This window comes from Bos taurus, chromosome 2, assembly GCF_002263795.3.
Source record: "Bos taurus isolate L1 Dominette 01449 registration number 42190680 breed Hereford chromosome 2, ARS-UCD2.0, whole genome shotgun sequence".
NCBI lineage: Eukaryota > Metazoa > Chordata > Mammalia > Artiodactyla > Bovidae > Bos > Bos taurus.
The window spans coordinates 135098276-135119945 of NC_037329.1; the positions used below are offsets into that span (position 1 = coordinate 135098276).

The following is a 21670-nucleotide window of genomic DNA, read 5'->3' on the forward strand; positions in this document are numbered from 1 at the left end:
CTTCCAATGAATATTTAGGACTGATTTCCTTTAGGATGGACTGGTCAGACCATAGCGACTGTATAGTATCCAGTGAACTGTCCCAGGAGCCCCTGGACCAGAAGATTGGACAAAAGTAAGACGCAGTGCCTCAGTGTCAAGGCTGAGGCAGGAAGAGCTGACCAGAGAAGAACATAAAACCCCGAAGGCTGAGGCAGGAAGGGCTGACCAGAGAAGAACATGAAACCCCGAAGGCTGAGCCAGTGCTAAACAGAGGAGGGGGCTTGAGCTTGCCAGGGCCTGGGGCACAGCTTTGGCACCAGGCTGCCCCTGCACAGGGCCTGAAAGGGTGAGCAAGGGCCTGACAGGCTCAGGGTGGGGGGCGGCCAGGGCCACAGCAGGAGCGGAGAACAACAGTGAGTGGCCCAGTCAAAGCGAAGACGCGACTGAGGATGACAGGGTGAGAACACGGCTGCAAGGAGGTGGGGGGATTTGAATTTATCTGGGAAGACGGTGCGAAGCGCTCAGAGAATCGGAGAGTGGCCAAGAGCCTGCTTCCACCAGGTATCAGCCTGCGCATCAGATACGCCCAGCAAATGTTTGCTTAATGAAACTGAATTGATTTCATCATAAAGTAGTTTGCACGTCTGGCCCCTCGGTGTGGAGGAGAAAGGGTGCAGGGTGCCGATGACGGGGAGCGGGGACATCCTGGAACCCAAAGCCATGGCCATGAATCAGGAAATGCCCTTTTCCCCAGACTCTGTTCCCAGGATCCTGGGACCCAGCCAACTAGCCGGGGCGCCTTATCAGAAGGAAAGTCAGACAGCCCATCCCTGGGTGACTGAGAGCTGAACTGAGCTCTCCCCACCCAGACAGACGGCAGGACTGGAGGGAGCCACGCACACCTCTGATGTTCCTGGACGTTCCCCTTCTCCAGAGAGCCAACCCCAGTGAGCCCCCAGAGAGTCCAGGGGGCCGGGACCCAGGAATTCAGCCCACGCTACAGAGGAGGCGGGCCCACCACGCTGGTCCCCTACCCTGCGGAGAAGGACACGGAGGCTCAAGGGGGAAGAGATTCCTCCTGGGCTCGGGCCCGGGGCCCAGAGCAGGGCACGGGCAGCCGGTCCTGCTGACGCCCCAGTGATGACATGTCCCAGGCAGTGAGCCATTGATTAGCACACGCTGGAGCCCCACCTGTTCCTAAACCCTGCAATCACATGTGAGAGGCTGTCGTTACTAACACCACGCTTGTGGGCGATGAGACAGCCAGACAGACACCAAGCCACTGGGCTGGTTGGACTCGAGAAGCAGCCCTTGCTTGTCACCATTCTGCCGTCGGCCGCCCCCAGGAAGAACAAGAGGACGGGAGGCCGGGCCCAGCGGGACAGACGGCCTCGAGCCCAGCTCCTCCAGGGTCCGGATCTACCGGCACTGTCTGAGGCCCCAGTGTTAGGATCGCCACGTAAAAATACAGGACATCAAACTGAATTTCTATGAAAAAATTTTTTCAGCATAAGTATGTGTTTTTCCTTTTTTTTTTGCCGACTCTGGCCACCCCGCCATGGCCAGACGGCCTGGCTTTGGAACCTCAGCAGATGGAGATGGATGGGCAGCACCCCCAGCCCCTACCTCCTGCTCTCAGTTCTTAGTTTTACCCCCGAGGACGCCACAGTCCCAGGGCTTCTGCTCATCTCCCCAGGGGCCCTCAGGTGGACAGGCGAAGAGTCTGCAACCCCCGCCCAGAGCCCACTTCCCATTATTTCCCTGTTGCAGAGGCCACTGGTCCAAGGCACCCAGCTAACCGTGAGCGGGGCCAGATTCACATCCAGGGTCAGAGGCCCTGGGCGGGACACCAGACGAGAGGACTGTACCTGCGGCAGCCTGCAGAGGACGGGAGGAAGCCATCAGACGGGACCCAGCTCAGACCAGCACTGTCCAGCCGCTCGCCTGTGAAAAGAAGGCCAGGAATCTGATTAGAGGGCGTTCAAGGCCAAAGTTCCAGCCACAGAGAGGGGTCACCAGCTCGCGACCGACGGGTGCACGCCAGCCGGCCGCTCTCAGCCCATTTCCCAGCAGCTTCGGGAGCCCAGGATGGCGCGAGCACGGTGAATCATTAACCTGCAGAGAGACCAGCAGCTACAGGATGGCCACCCACCACCCTAGAGGCCCTGCCGGCCCAGGCCTCCCTGTGCCCAGCCCACGCAGCCGAGCTGGGCTCGCAGGTGGCCCCTCTGGCTGGCAGGGGAGCTCCAGCCTTGGACGCCAGGATCATGCTCAGCCCCCGTGTTCCAGAACCGGATCAGCCTGAAGGGTCACGGGTGAGGGCCGGATGCTTCCTGCTTCTCGCTGCCTGGTCACCACGGGTGCCCTGGGGCCACCCCCGCCCCACAGGCCCCATCGAAGGCCGTCTACTCTCTCTCTGTCTCCCCCTGCGCCACCCCCGAGCTTGGCCGGCAGGCATGTGGGTGTGAGGGAAGGAAAGGGCTTCGTGGAGGCGGGTGGCTCCAGATCAGGGCGGAACCCTAAGTGCTCGGAGCAGGGGGGCAGTATCTCCAGGCCTGGCAGTGGAGGAGCCCGCGACCGAGCCGCCAGAGCCTCCTCTGGGCTTACAGGACCCTGGAGCAACCTTGCCAGGCGTGCCCGCCGAGCTCTCCCCGCTCCCTCTCTGCACCGAGCCTGAGCCGGGGGCACTACGTCTAGACGTCCCTGTGGAAGAGGGGCTCGGCCCTGAGGGAGAGCTCCAAACCCTCCTTTCTCATCAGGGCCTGCGGCACTCTGGCTGCCTGCCTGTTTCCCGTTCCAATCCTAAAGCCTCTGTTTACATTAGCTGGCTTCCTAAATAAAAGTAGAATGCATGTAAATAGCAATTGATTAATAATAGCAAACATCTATGCAGTGCCTACTCTACCTCAGACCTTATTCTGAGCGCTTTACAAATATTAATATCTATTCATCCAAATTAAGACAAAAGTGAGGCCCAGAGGGGAGAAGTAAAGCAGCCCAAGATCACACATAGTGAGCGGCAGAGCCAGGGCGTGAACCCGGTCCGCGGACCCCCGCGTGTGCTCAATTATAACCACAGTGCTCCACTTCTCTCAAAGTCCAAACAACACAGAGGCTGAGCTGACCATGAGAAGGCAGTCTCTCAGGTTCCCCAGGAGTGACTGCTGCGACCTGTTTCTATGAATCCTTCCAGGACTGTGCCGTGCGTGCACCAGCCTGTTCATCTGTATAAATGCCTTGCTTTATGCAGAAGGAAGCACACTGCATACCCTGTGGTAAAACCACTTTTTTAAAAATTGAGGTTTATTTACGGCTTCTCGGGCGTCACTAGGGGTAAAGAACCCACCTGCTAATACAGGAGACTTAAGAGATGTGGGCTCAATGCCCGGGTCAGGAAGACGCCCTGGAGGAGGAAATGGCACCCACTCCAGTATTCTTGCCTGGAGAATCCCATGGACAGAGGAGCCTGGCGGAGTACCGTCCACGGAGTCGCACAGAGTCGGACACGACTGAGCGACTTGGCACACACACGGTCTATTCACAATGCCCCAGTGTGCAGCAAAGTGACTCCGTGTGTGTGTACATTTACACACACACCTATTCGCTTTCAGATTCTTTCCATTATAGCTTTTTACACAGTATCGAACGGTTCCCTGTGCTATACAGATTGTTTATGTATTTAATACACGTGCGTGCACGCTAAGTCAACTCAGTCAGGTCCAACTCCTGGCGATCCCACGGACGGTAGCCCACCAGGCTCCTCTGTCCCTGGGATTCTCCAGGCAAGAGTACTGGGGTGGGTAGCCATTTCCTCCTCCAGGGGATCTTCCCGACCCAGGGATGGAACCGACGTCTCCTGCATCGTCTTCTGGGTGCAGGCGGACTCTGCCCCTGAGCCACAGGGAAGCCCGTTTTACACGCAGCACCGCGTCAATCTCAAACTCCTGATCTTTCCGTCCACCCCGCTTGCCCCTCTGATAATCGTAAGTTTGCCGTCTACGTCTGTTTTGTAAAAAAATTCATTTGTGTCAGTTTTTTAAGATTTCACATATGAGTGACATTACATAACTGTCTTCCCCTGTCTGGTTGACTTCACTCAGCAGCTCCTCCTTTTTGGCCACGTGCAGTATGTAGGAACCTATCAGGAGCCCCCCAGCCAGGGATCGAACCCGCAAGCCCCGCAGGGGGACAGCAGACAGCCGCTGCATCACCCGGGGAGCCCTCGCAACCGCTGCTTCTGCTGGAGAAGCTCCAAAGTCATTTCAGAAAAGCACAGTACATAGACATGAGTCTCGCGTTAATGCCTGCAGAGTGCTGGGGGCGGGCGTCTGGCATGATTGACATAATCCCTGAGTGGACGCTGAGGTTGTTTCCAGGCTTTGGTGCTATAATCGGTTCTCCACACACCTGGCCTCGAGCCATGGATGCGTGAACCTGTGGGGCACCCTCCTAGGCGGGATGGGCTGGGTCAGAACCGCACTTTTCACTCTGTGAACCTGTGGGGCACCCTCCTAGGCGGGATGGGCTGGGTCAGAACCGCACTTTTCACCCTGTGAACCTGTGGGGCACCCTCCTAGGCGGGATGGGCAGGGTCAGAGAACCGCACTTTTCACTCTGATTAAAAGCCAGTTGATCTCCACAAAGTGCGTGATCGCGTCGTTCAGTCCCACGCTGAAAACTCTCAGCAAAGGGTTGGGGAAGATTTAAGAGACGTGGGCTCGATCCCTGGGTTGGGAAGATGCCCTGGAGGAGGAAATGGCACTCCAGTACTCTGGCCTAGGAAAGTCCACGGGCAGAGGAGCCTGGTGGGCTACCATCTATAAGGTCGCAAACGTCAGACAATGAAGCGACCCCGCACACAGCCCAAGGCGCGATGATTAACTCGAGCAGCCAGACAGACATCTGTTTTCCCTTCTCTCTTCCCCAGGCAAGGACACACGCCAGCAAGCCCCCGGCACACCCAGAGCCTGTGGCGATCGTTCTGCACATGTGTGCCAGGGCTCAGGGTGAGTGAGTGAGGAGGGCAGGCTCAGAGCAGCCAGGGGCCCTGCGAGAGACCCTCCTGGCACAGCAGCCAGCCGAGAGTTCAAGGCTAGCTACCCAATACCGCCTAGGCCCCGCTGCTCAGGGGCTATCATACTCGGATGAGCTATTTAACACCACCTCTGGGCCTCAGTTTATTCATCTGCAAAATGGGGATTAAAAAGGACCAACTTCATGGGGTCCTCAAGAAAATTAAGAGTAAATACAGGTAACACTCTTGGAAGGGTCCTTCGGACCCACCGTTCTTCGGCTGTCATTAGCATCCAGGGCACAGGCTGTGACGACCAAGCTCTGCCTTGGGACCCAGGCTGGAAGTGTCTTCCCCACTGGCTGGTGAGCTGAGCCTCAGTGTCCTCGCCTATAAAGTTGGGGTCCTGGTACCTGGCCCACAGGGCTCCCAGCAGCACCCAAGCTCAGCCTCAGAGCCCTGGCAGGCTCGGTTGATGCCAAGATGCCCGTTTTTGATGTCACCACCAAAACGGGGCCAGTGGCTGGGACCGGGGGTCTGGATTCCGTGCCCCAGGAGTGCAAGAGACCCTGGGGAAGGCTCAGGGGGGAACCCGAGGGCTTCAAGCTGCGGGGACCTGGGCGAAGTCAGATCCATCTGCAGGAGGGGTTCCGCCTCAGCCGCACGGTGGGACCCCAGGCCTCCCCTTGGCCTCCCAGAGCTTCGGGCCACATCTCCGTAAAGTGGGCAGGACGGCCCCCGCCCGGAGGACGCCACAGGCTGGCAGGGCCAGGAGCGGGGCGTAGGTGTGAACGTGTGGAAGAAGCAGGCGGGTTGCTTGGCTACTTCCTTGATTAGTTTTTTAAACGTCTCTCCTGAGCTGCGTGTGGCCTGGAAGCTTCAGGCTGGAAAGCTGAGCCAGGAGAAATGTGCTGTGATGCCCCTAAAACGAGCCTCTCTCTGAAAAGCGACCCAGAACCTCCTGCCGGGCCGGTCTCTGGCAGAAGAGGCGGCCTGGCTGGGGAGGGAAGTCGACTGAAAACCAAGAGCGGCTTGGATCGCCCACATCCAGGGACTCCCAGTGGGCTCCTGAAGCGCAGGGAGGGAGAGGACAGAAGGAAACGCACGAAGGGGATGAACAGTGCTCGCTAGGGCGGCAGGGTTCCACAGGTTTTCTTCCCACTGTCTTTCCATTTTTCTGAGTTTTCGAGCTCTTCTACAGTGAGCATTACAAGGAGGGAAGATGAAGATAAGCGTTCTCATTTTTTAAAGATTTTTTTTGCTGTGGACCGTTTTTAAAGTCCATTGAATTTGTTACGATATTGCTTCTCTTTCGTGTTTTGGTTTTTTGGCCATGAACATCTCGGCTCTGAGCTCCCTGACCTGGGATCAGGCCCCCAGCCACCACTGTGGATTCAAAGTCCTAACCACTGGGCTGCCAGGGACGCCCCAAGCATTCTCATTTTCAAAACGGCTAAATAACATCACAGGTCGGAGCAGACAGTAGCTTCAAGGCGGCGCGGAAAGGGTGGAACCCGTTGGTCGATCAGAGTTCACACCCCAGCTCCGCCACTTGCCACCGTTACAATCTAGCCTCTCCCCCGCCCACCCCACGGAAACCCTGTGCTCCTGAGCCCGGGGCTGCGGTGCGGGCGGGTGTAGCTCCCGGCGCCCCGGCCACTGTCCTCACGGTGCCGTTCACAGCCCTCCGCGTGGGTGGGGGTTAGAGGAGACTTTCTGCTCTTGGGGGTCATCGCTCTCTCAAAACGACCACCAGCACTGGACAGGCAGGCAGGCCCCCTGAACACGGCTCTTCCTGGTGACGCCGCACAGAATGGCCAGAAGCAGGCTGTGCTTCTTTAATATTTATTTTTGTTTGTTAATATTTTATTTGGCTGCACCAGGTCTCTGTTGCAGCACCAGGATCTTTAGTTTCGGCATGTGGGATCCAGCTCCCTGACCAGGGATCGAACCTGGGCCCCCTGCATTGGGAACTCGGAGTCTTAGCCCCTGGACTGCCAGAGAAGCCCCCAGGCAGCGCTTCTCAAGTTCATTCAGGCGGAGAGAGAAGCAAAGGACCAGCCCAGCTCTGGGTGTGCCCACCAAGCAGGTCAAGTTCAGCGACCGGAACCCCGAGAGCAGCCGGATTCACACTTGCCTCCACCCTCAGCGGCCCTGCTCGCCACAGCAGGTGTCTTCCAGGCTCTAATTTAAGCAAAGCCTTGTCAGTCTGTCCTTCCTCTAGAGTTCAAGGTCACAGGAAGTCATCCTCCGGGCTGCCTGCACCAGGCCCTCCTCACTAGCTCTTGAAACTGGCCATGCGTGCTAAGTCGCTCAGTCGTGTCCAACTCTGCGACCCCATGGACTGTAGCCCGCCAGGCTCCTCTGTCCTTGGGCTTCTCCAGGCCAGAATACTGGAGGGATTGCCAGGCTCTCCTCCGGGGCTCTTCCCAAGCGAGGGATCGAGCCCGGGTCTCTAACGCCTCTGCGCTGGCAGGCGGGCTCTGTATTACTGCACCCACTCCCACCTCCCACGCCACTGACTGGCCCCAACCACTCGCCCAAATGAGGCCGAGAGGAGCACACAAGCAAGCCTCTCTGATCGTCACAAATCAGGCCAGGAGGGTGAGGACCGGGAAGGCTGGACGCTGGAGGGAGAGTGCAGCTGGGGAGGGGAGGGTGGGCTGCAGACTCACCAGAGGAAGGGGAGACGCCAGCCCGTCCCACACAGCCAAACAAGGGCCAGGCTCTGGCCCGGCCTCGCCCGCAACTCTGGCCTCAGAGGCACCGTGTCCAGCGCCTGGAAGCCAGGAAGAAAGTGCTGGACTGGAGGTGAGACGGGTTGGGGGCGGGGGGTCCTGCTGCGGGCACACCCTCCGGGGGCCACGCTTGCTTTCAGCCCTTGTCAGCTGTGAGCCCGGCCCACCCCGCCAGCTCTGCCATCACAGCGGCTGTCCCGAAATACACACCCTCAGGCTCTTCCTTGTCACCTCAAAATGAAACCCAACCCCTCCCCCGCTCCCCCCTGCCCCCCGCCAACTCCCCGCCACTCTCTCTCATCTCAGCAGCTCCCAGGCCTGGCCTGAGAGCTCCAGCTTCAGGCCCATCCCTGAGCCCACTTGTTCTGTGTCTCTGGGTCTTTGCTTGGTCTGTTTATTCCCTCCAGTGAGACCTCTCAGAGCCAATAAGCAAAATCCTACTCAACCTTTAAAACCCAGACCCTGCTCCTCTGCGAGGCCTCCCCAGACTCATCTTATGCAGTGTTTCCCAAGCTTGGTTTAAAAAAATACCTGTGCGTGTTGGCGGGGGAGAGGGTACCTCCCTGGACATCCACTGGTTGAGTCCGCCTGCCAAGGCAGGAGACGTGAGTTTGATCCCTGGTCCAGGAAAATTCCCCATACCTCGAGGCAACTAAGCCCCTGCACCACAAGCCCTGAGCTCACTCAACTAAGCCAAACCCGGCCACAGCTTCTGAGCCCACACACCCCAGAGCCTGTGCGCCAAAGAGAAGCCACAGCAAGGAGACGCCTGGGGGCCGCAGTGACGAGCCCAGCCCACCATGACCAGAGAAGGCCCGCACACGGCAACAGAGGCCAACACGGCCAAAGTAATGTTTTACAGAAAACTAAAAAGACCGGTTGCGGGGGGCACTTCCCTAGGGGTCCGGCGGTTAAGACTCCACGCTTCAAAGGCAGGGGCCGAGGGTCAGAGAACCAGGCCCCCACGTGCTGCGTGGTGTGGCCAGAAAGCCCCCAGCCCTGCGCTCCAGCTCGCAATCCTGAACTGGGAGCTCATGTGTGCCGCCAGAGAAAGGCTGCTTTCAAGGAGCACAGGTGACCCCGGGACGCCTGCCGGCCCCGTCGGAACTGTCTCCCTGCCTAGGCTGGCCGCTTCCTTTCCTCTCAGGGGCTGCAGCGGGACCGGCAAACCACCCACCGTGGAGACGCACTCACTGAACAGAGCCGAGGGCCTGCATCTGCCCAGGGCACCTCACCGAGGAGCCCAGGGGCTGGGGTGCCCCTGCCCCGGGAGGGGGCCATGGCCCGGCTGACAACCTCCGCTGCCCCGGGGGTCCTCTGCCCAGAAGGACCAGGGCCAGGAGGACAGTGCACGCAGCACCCCCGGCTGCAGACCGTGCAGGGCGCTGGCTCGCGGGGCTCTGGAGAGACGGGGGCTTAGCTGAGAAAACACAGGCGGGGCGACAGTGAGAAGGACACGTCCAGGGCTCAGAGCCCCGGACAGAGCGCGATGAGACGCGTGGACCGTGCTCCACTGGGGCCGCAGAGACCAGCTCCAGACACTGAACCTGCGGCTCACCCTCCCGGCTAGACCCAGGCAGGCACTCACCCTCTGCTTCTCGTCGCCCGTCAGACGCCGGTGCAGGAGGAAAGACGTCTGACGGCACCCGAGGGGCCTTCACAGACTTCAGTGCCCTTCCCGGGGCTCCCACTGCCCCATCCTGCTGATCGCTCCATGGAGGCCAGGCTGCCCGAACACAAGAACGCCCGGCCTGACCTCCAGAACCCTCGCCACCCATGAGATCACACAGCGATCGCCTTGGAAGTGGTCATCGCGGGTGTCTCCTGAGCACTGCCGTGCACCAGACCCCCTGCCCAACTGGGCTCCCACAACCGGCGAGGAAAACGGGGCAGAGAGAGAGACGCTCTAAGCCGAGTCCCTGGGCTGCGGGAGGGGAGGCCCAGGGCGGCTCTCACGGGAGGGCAGTGCAGACCGGGCATCACGGAGACGGGCTGTGGCTGAGGGCAGGGGTGACGGGCAGGAGCCTGGAGTGCTGGAGGCACAGCAGCTCCAGCTCTGCTCCCTGCCCGCCGGGCACCAGGCCGCTCAATGGGCTTCCTGCCGCGGGCAGGGGTGCGGCTGGCCAGTGGCTGAGCCTCGGACAATGGAGGCCCTGTCCCGGCCCCGGATGAGCGTCCCCTCTCCCTGCACTGACCTCCTGGGCGTGCTCCGGGTCCAGGATCCCCAGGCAGGACCGGTGGGGGGCAGTCACCCAAAGGGGGCCACCGGGCAGAGGATCCCACTGGGCCCCTGGCGGCAGGGACTCGTGGGGGCTGTTGCTAGGAAACCAGAGCCAGCACAGCCCCCAGAACAGCCCCTCCCCTTCTTTCTCCCCTTCTTTCTCCCCCTCCTCCTCCTCCAGGTGCCCCCCCACTCCTGCCTCCAGCACATTAACCCCTTTGTCTCCAGCAAGCCAGTTCAGGCAGGAGGCCCCAGGCTACAGGGCCAGGTGAAAAACTGCTGATCGGAGCATTCTGCATCCTTGGTCACATCCTGGGCGGCCCACGCGATGGGGCCCTGCACACACACTTGGAAGCATGGACTCTGCACCACCCTTTCACCTTTCTGCTCCTCAGTTTCTCCATCCAAAGCCCACCTCTCGGGCAATTTAGTACCAGTGTAACTCTAGAATACTCACACCATCAGCAGAGCATTTCCAGGCTGGAAAAAGTGAAAAGTCAAAGTCGCTCAGTCGTGTCTGACTCTTTGAGACCCCATGGACTACACAGTCCATGGGATTCTCCAGGCCAGAATACTGCAGTGGGTAGCCTTTCTCTCTCCAGGGGATCTTTCGGACCCAGGGATCAAACCCAGGTCCCCCTCATTGTGGACGGATTCTTTACCAGCTGAGCCACCAGGACAGCCCAAAAGGTCTTTTTCACGGATTCACGGATGGGAAGCTGGGGTTCACGCTGGGGAAGCAACTTCCCAAAGTCAACCAGGAAACACGAGGTGGGACCAGGAGGTGGAGGGGCTTGACTCCAGGCCTCCCGTCTGAGTCTGTCGGACTCCAATCTGACGGGACGTGGCAAAGGATGGACGGTCCAAGCTGCAGAAAGGGCCAAGGACCTCCAGATACCGGGCCTCGTGGAGCCTCAGCCACTGGACCACCAGGAACATCCTGTTTCTGTGGGAAGACCACCTCTACCATTTCTGTTTTAAAGACCACTTCTACGGTCACACTGCCAGCCTGACCTCCCCAGGAGCTCCAGACTTCTGCCCAGAAGTGCGCCTGCTCAGCAGGTGCGTTCCAGGGTCCACACCTGCCCTCCCTGCTCCCAAGCATCCCACCTCAGCTGGGGGCAGTCCCAGCATGCCGGAGGCGCAGACTGAAGCCCTCGGACCCAGCCCTGGCTCCTCTGCCCCTCACACCTGCGTGCCTCCCATCTGCCAACCTCGGTGGCTCCCACTCCACCACCCCCTCTGAAGCGCCATCTCCTCGAGGGCCATCAGCCCCTGACGGGCCTCCTGCTCCCCCTTCACCCCTCGCCCGACATACTCTGTTCTCAACCAGCAGTCGAGTCACTCCTCTGAGCAAACCCTCAGATGCCTACTTCATTCACAGTGGAAACCGGGCTCCTCACCTTGGCCTACAAGACCCCACCCGAAGAGCCCCTCCCCGTCCTCCCTGACTTAAAAGCCTACCTCTCTCCACAGCTTTTCCACCAGAGGCACCAGGACCACGTGCAGGCCCCCACACGCCCCACCTCGGGGCCTCCGCACTGGCGGCTTTGCTTGCTTGTTCTCGGCTGTGCCGGGTCTCCGCTGCTGCCCGGATCTCCTCTTCCCTGCGGTGTGCGGGCTGCTCGCTGGGGTGGCTTCCCTTATGCAGCACGTGCTCTAGGGTGTACAGGCTCAGCAGCTGTAGTCCTAGGCTCCAGAGCATAGGCTCAACACCGTGGAGCCCAGGCTTCCTTGCTCTGTGGCACGTGGGATCTTCCCGGTCCAGAGGGCAAACCCGTGTCTCCTGCATTAGCAGATGGATCCCCAACCACTGGACCACCAGAGAAGCCCTGCACCAGCTGGTTGCTCTGCCTAAAACACTCGTGCCCAGTTACACTCAAGGGCAATGCCTGCACCGCGTCAGGGCTCTGCTTCAAGGCCACTCTCAGAGGCCCCTCCAAGCACCCGCTTCTCAAACAGCACATGCGTGACCACGGCACACCGTGTCCTCGGCCTCTGCTTTCCCCGTCTTCGTGGTATTTAACCCTCCAGGCATCTATACATCCAGCTGCTTACACTGGACCAGAATGTGGACATGATCGCTTACTTCCACCGCTCCATCCACGGCCCTGGAGCAGCGCCTGGCACACAGCAGACCTCGACACACACTTGCTCATGAGTGAAGGAAGGCCAGTCCATGCCAGCCCCGAGGCCTGTCCCACCTCCACCTTCAGGGGCGGGGAAGAGGCGGCCAAGGCCCGGGGCCCCCACACCAGGCCCGCCCGAACCCAGCCTCAGCCAGGACGGCCCCTCCCCAGAGAACTGCACAGACAACTCAGGGCCAAGCCGTGCAGGAGGCGGCTCCCCAAAACCCATCTGGGAAGAGGCCCGGGGCCTGTGTCAGGCAGTGATCAGAAGAGGGGTGGGGTGGGCGGGACTACTGCTACAAACTTGCTCCCCAAAGACCAGGTTCTTGCTCCGGTGAGTCCGGAGCATGGGGATGGGAGAGGGGACAGGACCCTGAGGCAGCCGTGGCTGCAGCCCTTTGCCACTCTGGCAGGCAGGTGAAGGACCCTGGCACATGCCTGGCTCTCCCGCGAAGGGTCACACAGCCCCCACGGGCAGTCTGCCCGCGTGGAGGGAGCCTCCCGGTCGCAGCCCACAGGGGTCCACTCTGGCTCCAGCCTCTTCTTCTGGCCCAAGCCTTGCCTCCCTCAGTGAAGAGGCTGTCACTTTGTCCCAGAGAGAGCTCTGGGCAGGAAGAAATAACCCGTGCAGAACTCGGAGCTAAAAAATAACTCAGCCCACCCCAGCAAGGCGAGGCAAGCTGTCTGGGCAGCATCTGGGGTCTCCTAAAATGCCCTGTGCGGAGCTCCAGGGAACCCAGAGGCCTCAGCCCCAAGGTGCAGCACTGAGAGTCAAGCCGCCCCTTTAATATGTTCCACAGCCTCCCCCAGGGAAGACGTGGGTGTGTTCCCAGAGCTCCCTGTCCTCCGCAACTGCCAGGGAGGCACAGAAAAGCCCGTCCTCCAACCAAGCCCCAAAAGCAGGGGGCACCCACGAGGGACGGGATCAGCCCATTTTACAGAGGAAGAAACTGAGGCCCAGGGACGTAAAGAGATCCATCCACAGCCAAGAAGGCCATCAGAGGCCGATCCGTGACGAAGCCCCGGGTGGAGACGTCCGGCCACGTCTGTCCCCTGTAGCGCCTGCCTCTTCCTCAACAGACCGAGGGATCCATCACCGCACACCCCTGCAGTGAACGTCTCGCCTCCCAGAGGTGCTGCCTGGGGCTCGGGGCAGAGAGCAGAGGAGGCTGGGCTGGAGGAGCTCGGCGGGAAAGGAGGTGGTTTCAACCATGAAACGGATTGGCCCTGAAGCCTGCTGTCCTGGGAGGGAGTCAAAGCCCGGACTCTGACCCCGGGGCAGGGGGCGGGGGGGACCGTTCCAAACACCAGGCCGGTGCTCAGCAGACCGTGACTGGACTCCTAGTGGGTGGGGCAGCTCAGACGCTGCCCGCCGCCCGTCCTGCAGAGGACGCCTGTGCCCCTCCTCACAGCCCTTGGTGCAGAACCCGCACGGGCGCCACGAGCTCCAAGCCCCGCCCGCTGCCTGGTGGGAGCGAGGTGCCCCTTGCACCCAGGGCTCCCCACCCTGAGGCTGCCTCCGGCCCTGCAGGGTGTCCCCTGGGAGCCCCTTTTTGCTGCCATCAGGCCTCAAGCGTGGCTTTTACTTGTTTATTTCTGGTTGCTCCGGGTCTTCGCTGCTTGCACAGATCTTCTCTAGTCGCGCAGAGCAGGGCTGCTCTTCAGCGCAGCGCAGGCCTCTCCCCCCAGGGGCTCCTCGTTGCAGAGGGCAGGCTCCAGGGCAAGGGCTTAGCAGTTGCTGCTTGCGGGCTCCAGGGCTCAGGCTCAGCAGTTAACAGCACCAAGAGCGGGCCTCACTCACCAAACAGTGCTGGCGCACCGGCTCAGTCGCTCCGCAGCAGGAGGGACCTTCCCAGACCAGGGATCGAAACTGCGTCCCCCACACTGGCAGACGGAGTCTGATCCACTGAGCCACCCGGGAAGTCCCAGGTAGGAGTGACCGGCCCTTCACCTCCTCACTATGACACAAAGACGTTATTTCACCATTCTATCCCTGGTTCCCTCTTCCACAGTGAAAGTGAAGTCGCTCAGGCGTGTGTGACTCTTTGCGACCCCGACTGTAGCCTACCAGGCTCCTCTGTCCATGGGATTTTCCAGGCAATAGTACTGGAATGGATTGCCATTTCCTTAAGATCCCCACTGCAAAGGGCTTTTATGAGGATTAAATAAGATATCCCTGATGGCTCAGACAGTAAAGAATCCGGCTACAATGCAGGGGACCCAGGTTCAATCCCTGGGTCAGGAAGATCCCCTGGAGAAGGGCATGGCTACCCACTCCAGTATTCTTGCCTGGAAAATCCCATGGACAGAGGAGCCGGGCAGGCTACAGTCCATGGGGTTGCAAAGAGTCGGACAGTACTGAGAAACTAACACTTTAACAGTTGCTGCTACTGCTGCTAAGTCACTTCAGTCGTGTCCGACTCTCTGCGACCCCATAGACAGCAGCCCACCAGGCTCCCCCGTCCCTGGGATTCTCCAGGCAAGAACACTGGAGTGGGTTGCCATTTCCTTCTCCAATGCATGAAAGTGAAAAGTGAAAGTGAAGTCGCTCAGTCGTGTCCGACCCTCAGCGACCCCATGGACTGCAGCCTTCCAGGCTCCTCCGTCCATGGGATTTTCCAGGCAAGAGTACTGGAGTGGGATGCCATTGCCTTCTCCGACTTCAACAGTAACTGAGATTATAATTCACATAAAATGCTTTGAGGAGAGCTTGGAACTCAGTAGGTGCTCAACAGACGTTCGTTGAATGAATGAATGAGCACCTCCCTCTAACTGGACAGCAGCCCCGTCTACAAGAAGGGGGTCCCAGGCAGAGCTGAGTGGTCCCCGGGGCCTCCCCATCACTGTCGTCAGGAGCCTTCTTGGGCCAGTGAGAGCCAGATGAGAAGGGGGCAGCCCCTCTCACAGCGTCTAACTGTGCCGTGACCCCACTGAGGGCCAGGGCTGCCCACTGACAGCTCAGGGACCGCTGGACCCGGCCCTGAGGCTAACACTCAGCTCCACAAAGTTTCCACCTGCGTCCTGCCCCTTGCAAAGTCAAGACTCCAGGGGCTTCCCTGGTGCTCCAGTGGTTGAGAAAGGCTCTGCTCCCCGTGCAGGGGGGCCCGGGTTGGATCCCCAGTCAGGGAACTAGATTCTGTGCGTTGCAGTGCAGACCCTGCGTGTTTCAGCGAAGACCCTGTGTGCTGAGACTAAGACCAGGAACAGCCAAACAAAAAAAGGTCAAGATTCCAGAAAGGGGGGTCGCAGTCAGGAAGAAGGCCCAAAAGGAGGCAGCGACGCTGAGTTTCCTCAGTTGGGGCGAAACACGGCGACCACCGAAACCCAGTGTATGGAGCCAGGAAGACGGTCCAGCCACCTGAACGCTGCGGTCGCGGGGCGGGGCAGCCTCGCAGCCTGCTGCCGAGGGGCCCTATGCAAAGCCCCCGCCGGAGACTCGGCCTGCAGAGAGCCACAGACATCAGGCTGCTTTCCTTGCTTGAACCCAAATGCTAAACTCAGGGAGAGCAAGCCCCCTCCAGGCAACAAGCTCACAGTGCCTCCCCCGCCGCGGCTGCCCCTGCCTGTCACTTGACACCGTACCAGGAGCATCCTCGACTGACCTGTGGGAAGAGACGGACCTGGGAAGGCAGGATCCGTGGCTCCAGGATCCAGGGCTCGCTTCCCTGCTTGCAGCCACCAGACCGAACAGGCGCTCCACAAAGCCACACTGGTGTGGGCTGGGGGGTGGGCAGAAGCTCAGACACCTGTGCATTCCCTGCCAAGGCTGAGCCCCTCGCCAGGTTCACCCGAGGTCTGTCCTGTGGCCAGGGTCTCAGTCAGGGGCAGAGACAGCATCTCCTTTCCCAAAAGGATGCAAACCGGGAGGTGAGTGATGAAGGGCCCACCTTCCACATGTGTGCCCCACACGTTAGACCAGCCTCCAGGCCCCACGCCCTCCTCTGGGGAGGGCGGGAAACCAGGCTTTTTTTTGTTTAGCCTAGCTGGGTCTTTGTTGTGATTTATTTGCCCCGAGGCAGGTGGGATCTTAGTTCCCTAACAACCCCTGCACTGGGAGGCAGATTCTTAACTACCGACCACCAGGGAAGTTCCCAGGAAGCCAGCTGTTAGCTCTCTGGATCCATCCAACAATCTCTCTTAATCATTCCACAAAACTTGACTGAGCACTACCGCATGCCAGGTACCACGCAAGGTTCTGGGGATTCGGTTCCTGCCTCGCTGAAGTCCACAACCCCACAGGCAGGCAGATGCTAAACAATCACTAAGTCCATCATATGGGCTTCCCTGACGGCTCAGCAAGCAAAGAATCTGCCTGCAAAGTGGGAGACCCAAGAGACTCAGGTTCAACCCCTGGGCGGAAAAGATCCCCTGGAGGAGGAAAATGGCAACCCACTCCAGTATTCTCGCCTGAAAAATCCCTTGGACACAGGAGCCTGGCGGGATAGAGTCCGCGGGGTCGCAAAGACTGACACATGCACGCAGTGGAGGAGAATGCCAGGGCCCAGCTGAGACTGAGGGCAACAGTCCAACATTCCAGCTCAACTCTCCAAGGGCTGACGCTGGTCCCGTGGACTCCATGTGGTCACTGGACCACCCGCCCTACACCGCAGCTGCTCAGAACAAGGGGATCGGGCCTGGTGATGGCTCCGCCCATTCCGCCACAGGCTCCGCCTCTGGGCCAAAGCTCACAGCTGCTCCAGCTTCCAAGGGCCCTCCCACCTCCCAACGGATGTTTGGATTTTAAGCCAAAGCCAAGGAATACGGGATGTTGTGGGCGCTTTTTTTTCTCCTCTTTTGCTTTTTTTTGGAGGGAGGCAATATTGGAATTCAAATTTTCCATTCCATTTGGCTTACACAATTACAGTTTCACGGATCCAGCTAAGGCAGTGGTTCTCCACAGGGATGACTTTGCCCCCAAGAGACATGTGGCAACATCACGAGGCATTTGCGTTGTCACAGCTGGGGGGGCAGGGGAAGCGAGTGGCATGCAGAGGGCAGAGGCCAGGGATGCTCCGCACAGCCCGGCCCCGCAACAGAAAATCGTCCGGCTCCGGTGTCCACAGGGCCAAGGTGGAAACCCCTGGTCACGGGGTGTCTGGTCAAGTCCTCTGAGGATCAGAGCAGACTGTGGCCTGTTAATTCAGGGTCGCCTTACTGCTCTCAGTCACAGGGACACAGAGACCAAAATCACCGCTACCAGTTTCCATGGCAGATAATACCAGGCTCCAAGTCTCCAAAGGACCTGTGCTGTTTTCGTGGATCTCGGAGCAGAGACTGTGGGCAGAGACCATGGCCTGCTTCTCCGTGTGCCTCCACCACCTGGCATGGCATCCGGAACACAGGAAGTGGGCAGAGGGGCAGGAAGCGGGGAGAGAGGGCAGCCTCTTCAAAGCGAGGACCATGGCTCACCCCTCCCGGGCTCAGCACCCAGCACTGTTTCTGGCATCTCGCAGCCATCGCTGATTTCACAAACAAACCACCAGACGGAGCGCTGTCAGGGCCAGGGGCGAGGCCCCCCTCCCCGCTGACCCCCAGCCTAGCCGAGGCACATGGCTTACTCACCAAGCACCTCAGCGAGCTGGGTGCAGGCGCGGCCCCGCTGGGCTGGCACGGTGGTGAGAAGGACGGACACGGCCCCGAGACCCCGAAGCTCGCGGTCCAGCAGGGATCGGGCACCCACGGTCGAAAGCAGGCGGGGGGCTTCTGCGGGGGAGACCTGGGGGCCTGGGGGACTCCTGGGAGTGGCCCTGAACACAGACGGGGGTCGATGCTCCTTGAAACAGTGAACGAAACCACATACAGTTCACCTCGGCACGCCCTGGAGCAGGGAGCAGGAGGGAGGGAGGGAGGCGGCAGGGGGCTTTCAGTGGGAGTCGGGGCCCCTCCGCGGCCCTGACCCGCCTCTCCCCAGAGACCTGGCCCAGGAGCTCAGCCCTGAAGGCAGTGCTGAGTGGGTGGAGTCCAGGGCCCAGGCACTAGGCCCCGTGCCATCAAGGAGCGGGTTCCAGGGTGAGCACCACAACACTGAACATGCAATCATTCCTGCCAAGGGCCCAGAGTGAGTCCAGGCCCTTCAGTCCTATGATCACGTCAATCTTCATAACAACCTTTCGAGAGAGGAACTGTTATCACTCCCATTCTACAGACTGGGAAACAGAGGCACAGAGAGGAGAAGAAAAGGGCTCAAGGTCACGCAGCCAACACACGGGGGAGCTGGGCTCGGACACCAGGCCACCTGGCTGCAGGGCTGTGCCTGGAACCCCGGGACAGTCACACCTTCGTCCCTCAGCCTCGAGCAGGCACCCTGCACTGGGCTGCCCTGCTGTCTGGGAAGCACTCAGGTGAGCGGTGGGACCGGGAGGACCCCACTCGGGGGCGCTGGTAGGACGGGGCCCCCACGGGCAGCATGTCAAGAGGAGAAGCGGGGGGACCGGTAGACAGGGTGCTCTAGCCAGGGCCCCGGCGAGGGGTCTGGCCACGCCGTCCCCAGCAGAGCCTCAGTAAGCGGGCCCCTCCCAAGGCAGCGGGACGCAAAGACAGTAAGTCCTGCGGGGCATCCTCACAGGAACCACCTGGGGGCTGAAGGCAGGCAGCTTCCCGAGAGACCAGGGATCCACCCTCACCCCTTCAGCCCCCAGCCCAGCACTGGAGCAGGCCCCCAGCAGGCAGCTTCCCGAGAGACCAGGGATCCACCCTCACCCCTTCAGCCCCCAGCCCAGCACTGGAGCAGGCCCCCAGGCAGGGACGGCCGTGACCCAGGCCCCACTGTGCCTCTGGGTACCAGCCAGCGCCCTCCCCTCTGCTGCGGGGAGGGCCACCAGACATCAGGCCGAGCCTGGCTGAAGCCCCTCAGGGCAGGCTCCTCGTCGATGGGATTTTCCAGACCAGAATACTGCAGCGGGTTGCCACTTCCTTCTCCAGGGATCTTCCCGACCCAGGGATCGAACCCAGATCTCCCGCGTTGCAGGCAGACTCTTTACAGTCTGAGCCACAGGGGTGCTCTCCCATTAGAAAGGTCTAACCTGCCCTCATTCGGTCCTGTGGAGTTTTCCAGGACAAGGCTCCTCCCTGCTGCATGGACGCTCATAAGCTGGCCCTCCTTCCACATGTCAATTGCTAGGAGGAGTCCCAGGCCGCCACTGTCCGCCTCTTTAGCTCAGCAAACACTTCTTGGGTGCCCGCTACATGCCAGGGGGTGAACGGCCTGCGATGTGACCTGGGTCGCACGTCCTCCTCGCCAAGGTCAGGGCACACGTGGGAACACGGCAGGTTCAGCTCACCCCCAGGACGCTGACTCACACTGCCCACATGCACGGACAACCAAGGCCGTCCCTCCAGAATTAGGTCCTGCGCTTTCCTGCTCACAGGTGTGAAATCCGAGTGACAGGAACTGACAGGGGAGCCCAGCGACTGCTCTCACTGGCACGGACTCAGATGCACTGGATCGCTGAGCTTCTAGTGAAACCAGGAGCCAGGTGTGGGGCTTCACGTGCGCTTCGGGATGGAGCAGCCCGGTCCCCACGGGACGGGCCCCTCTCTCTCGAGGCTCCCAGAGGACCGCGGCTGAGTCCGCTCGCTGCTCTGCCCGAAAGGCCCAGCGCCACACCTAGCAGCCAACAGGGGTCAATAAATGTGGGTGCAACTGAACCCAGCCCGAAGGCGGGGCTCAGAGAAGCACAGTGACCTGCCCGAGGTCAGGCAGCCGGAGAGCAGAGAGCCCGCCGCCCTCCGAACTCCCCCAGGTTTGAGCCCGGGCCGCCCAGCAGCACCCCAGGACACGTTTCCCGGGGCAAAGCCACCGCCCCTCCAGGCCCCGAGAAAGCACAGGCGAGCGCCACGGGAGACCCTATTAAGGAAAAGCAAAGAGAGGAACACCCGAAGCAAGCTGGCGGAGGCAGGGCCAGCCTGTGAGTCACGCACCCCAGAATATGCGGGTCTCAGCTGGCTCCGGGGCAGGCCCGGGGGCCGCGGCCCCAGCAACGGACAGAGCAGCGTCAGGGCCCGTGGGCCTTGGGTGAGAGGTCAGGCTGGCTCTGCCACCAACTCCCACCAGCGCAGGACAAGTCACTTCCTCTCCCACGCTCTGACTGTCTGGTCTGGGAGAAGGGCCAAGGGTTTGGGGCTGCTACTGCCCACGGGGCTGGGGGTGGGGGGCCGAGCCGAAGGCAGCCTCCTGCTCCCTCCTGGACAAAGCTTGACCCACATCCCCCCGTCCTCTTCTGCCCCATCCCCAATGCCTGCAGGACGACCCCACACTCCGGGGCTGCGGGCATCAGGAAGCCCCTCTCAGACCTGCGGGTCACTCTCAGCCTGAGAAGACTACCCCGTGAGGGCCTGAGGAGGGCGGGCAGCTGAGCACCGACTTTACACCAGGAGCTTTGGGAACAGTCTCACCACCCCCGACCATGGCCTGATGAGGCACAAAGTACAGTTCCCATCTTTCAGAGGGAGCTGTGGAAGCTAAGCCAGACGAAGGCACCGCCCATGGTCACAAAGGTAGCAGGACCAGCTCCCTAAGCCCCGATCCTATGTCCTCATTCCTGCTGGTGGGTCAGCTCCCGGAGGACAGGGATGGGGGGCCTGGGTGTCCCCCTTGTACAGGGTCCCCAAGGGAAGGCTTAGGTGATTAGCCAGGCAGTCAGTCCCACAGCCATGCCCAGGCCCCAGGAGAGCTCTGTATGTTGCAAAGAAGAAAAGCTTCCTGGGATCCTACCTGCAGAATCACTGCATCCGGGTGTCCTGGGCCCGGCCCTGCCTGCCAGGGACCCCATGCCAGCCTGCCCCCACCTGACAAAAGGAGACCCTGAGGCCCCGGCTCAGAGTTGCCAGAGAGCAAACCTCGGCACCTTGGAGTGGCCCCAGAGGAGCGGAGAAACTGCTGGGAGCCCAGCGTGGGGAAAGCGGGGCTTTGCCGGGAGACCCTCCCGGCCCAGCTCCAGCCCCCGCCCCTCCCCAGCTATGCAAACCTAGGCAGACCGCCTGCCTTCGCAGTGCCTCGGTTTCCTCCCCACTGTAAACCAGACACCACCGCTGCTGACGGCGAGACAGGAGAGTCAGGCGAACGCAGCCACGCGGAACGGAGCACCTGCCCTCTCCCTCTCCGCCGCTGGAGGGTGCTTGCCCATCCCACCCCTCAGCTGGGCGGGAGGCGCAGAACCTGGCGGTCCTCCAGGCAGCCAGCCCAAACAGGTTTTCCCTGGGAGTAGACTCCGTGATTAATATTCACCTGCTTATGACCCAAATCTTCTAGGGCATCAGACCTGCCCGAATCACTCAGCCCTGAGAACTCAAACCAAGTGGGGATGTGAAGTGGGTGGGGTAGGGAGCTGGGCCAGGAGGGGTGATGGACCCCAGTCCCTCCAGGCCCCCAGGCCCCCAGGCCCAGGCTGCTGGGGGAAGGAGGGTCCCTCCCATGACCCTACAGACGAGTGAGAAGCCCTGCCTGCAGCAGCCGGCTCTGAAGACTCCAAGCCCCTCGGATGATGATCCATTTCCAAAGGGCCCCGGAAACCAGTGTGGGCCTGTGAAGGGGAGGCTGGGACCGAGGGAGGCGGCTGCGGACGTGAGACTGACCTGCCTCCTCCTGACC

At 60.7% G+C, this 21670-nt stretch overlaps 1 protein-coding gene across 9 annotated transcripts in view; it reads right to left on the reverse strand.

Moving 5' to 3' along the window:
• ARHGEF10L (Rho guanine nucleotide exchange factor 10 like) overlaps positions 1-21670 on the reverse strand; it is a 169735-nt gene that overhangs the window by 113055 nt on the left and 35010 nt on the right. For all 9 annotated transcript variants that reach the window (XM_024975410.1, XM_024975361.2, XM_024975413.2 and 6 more), the window contains 1 exon segment: positions 1851-1926. In XM_024975410.1, the coding sequence (XP_024831178.1) occupies positions 1851-1884 (34 nt within the window). In that variant the 5' untranslated portion in view covers positions 1885-1926.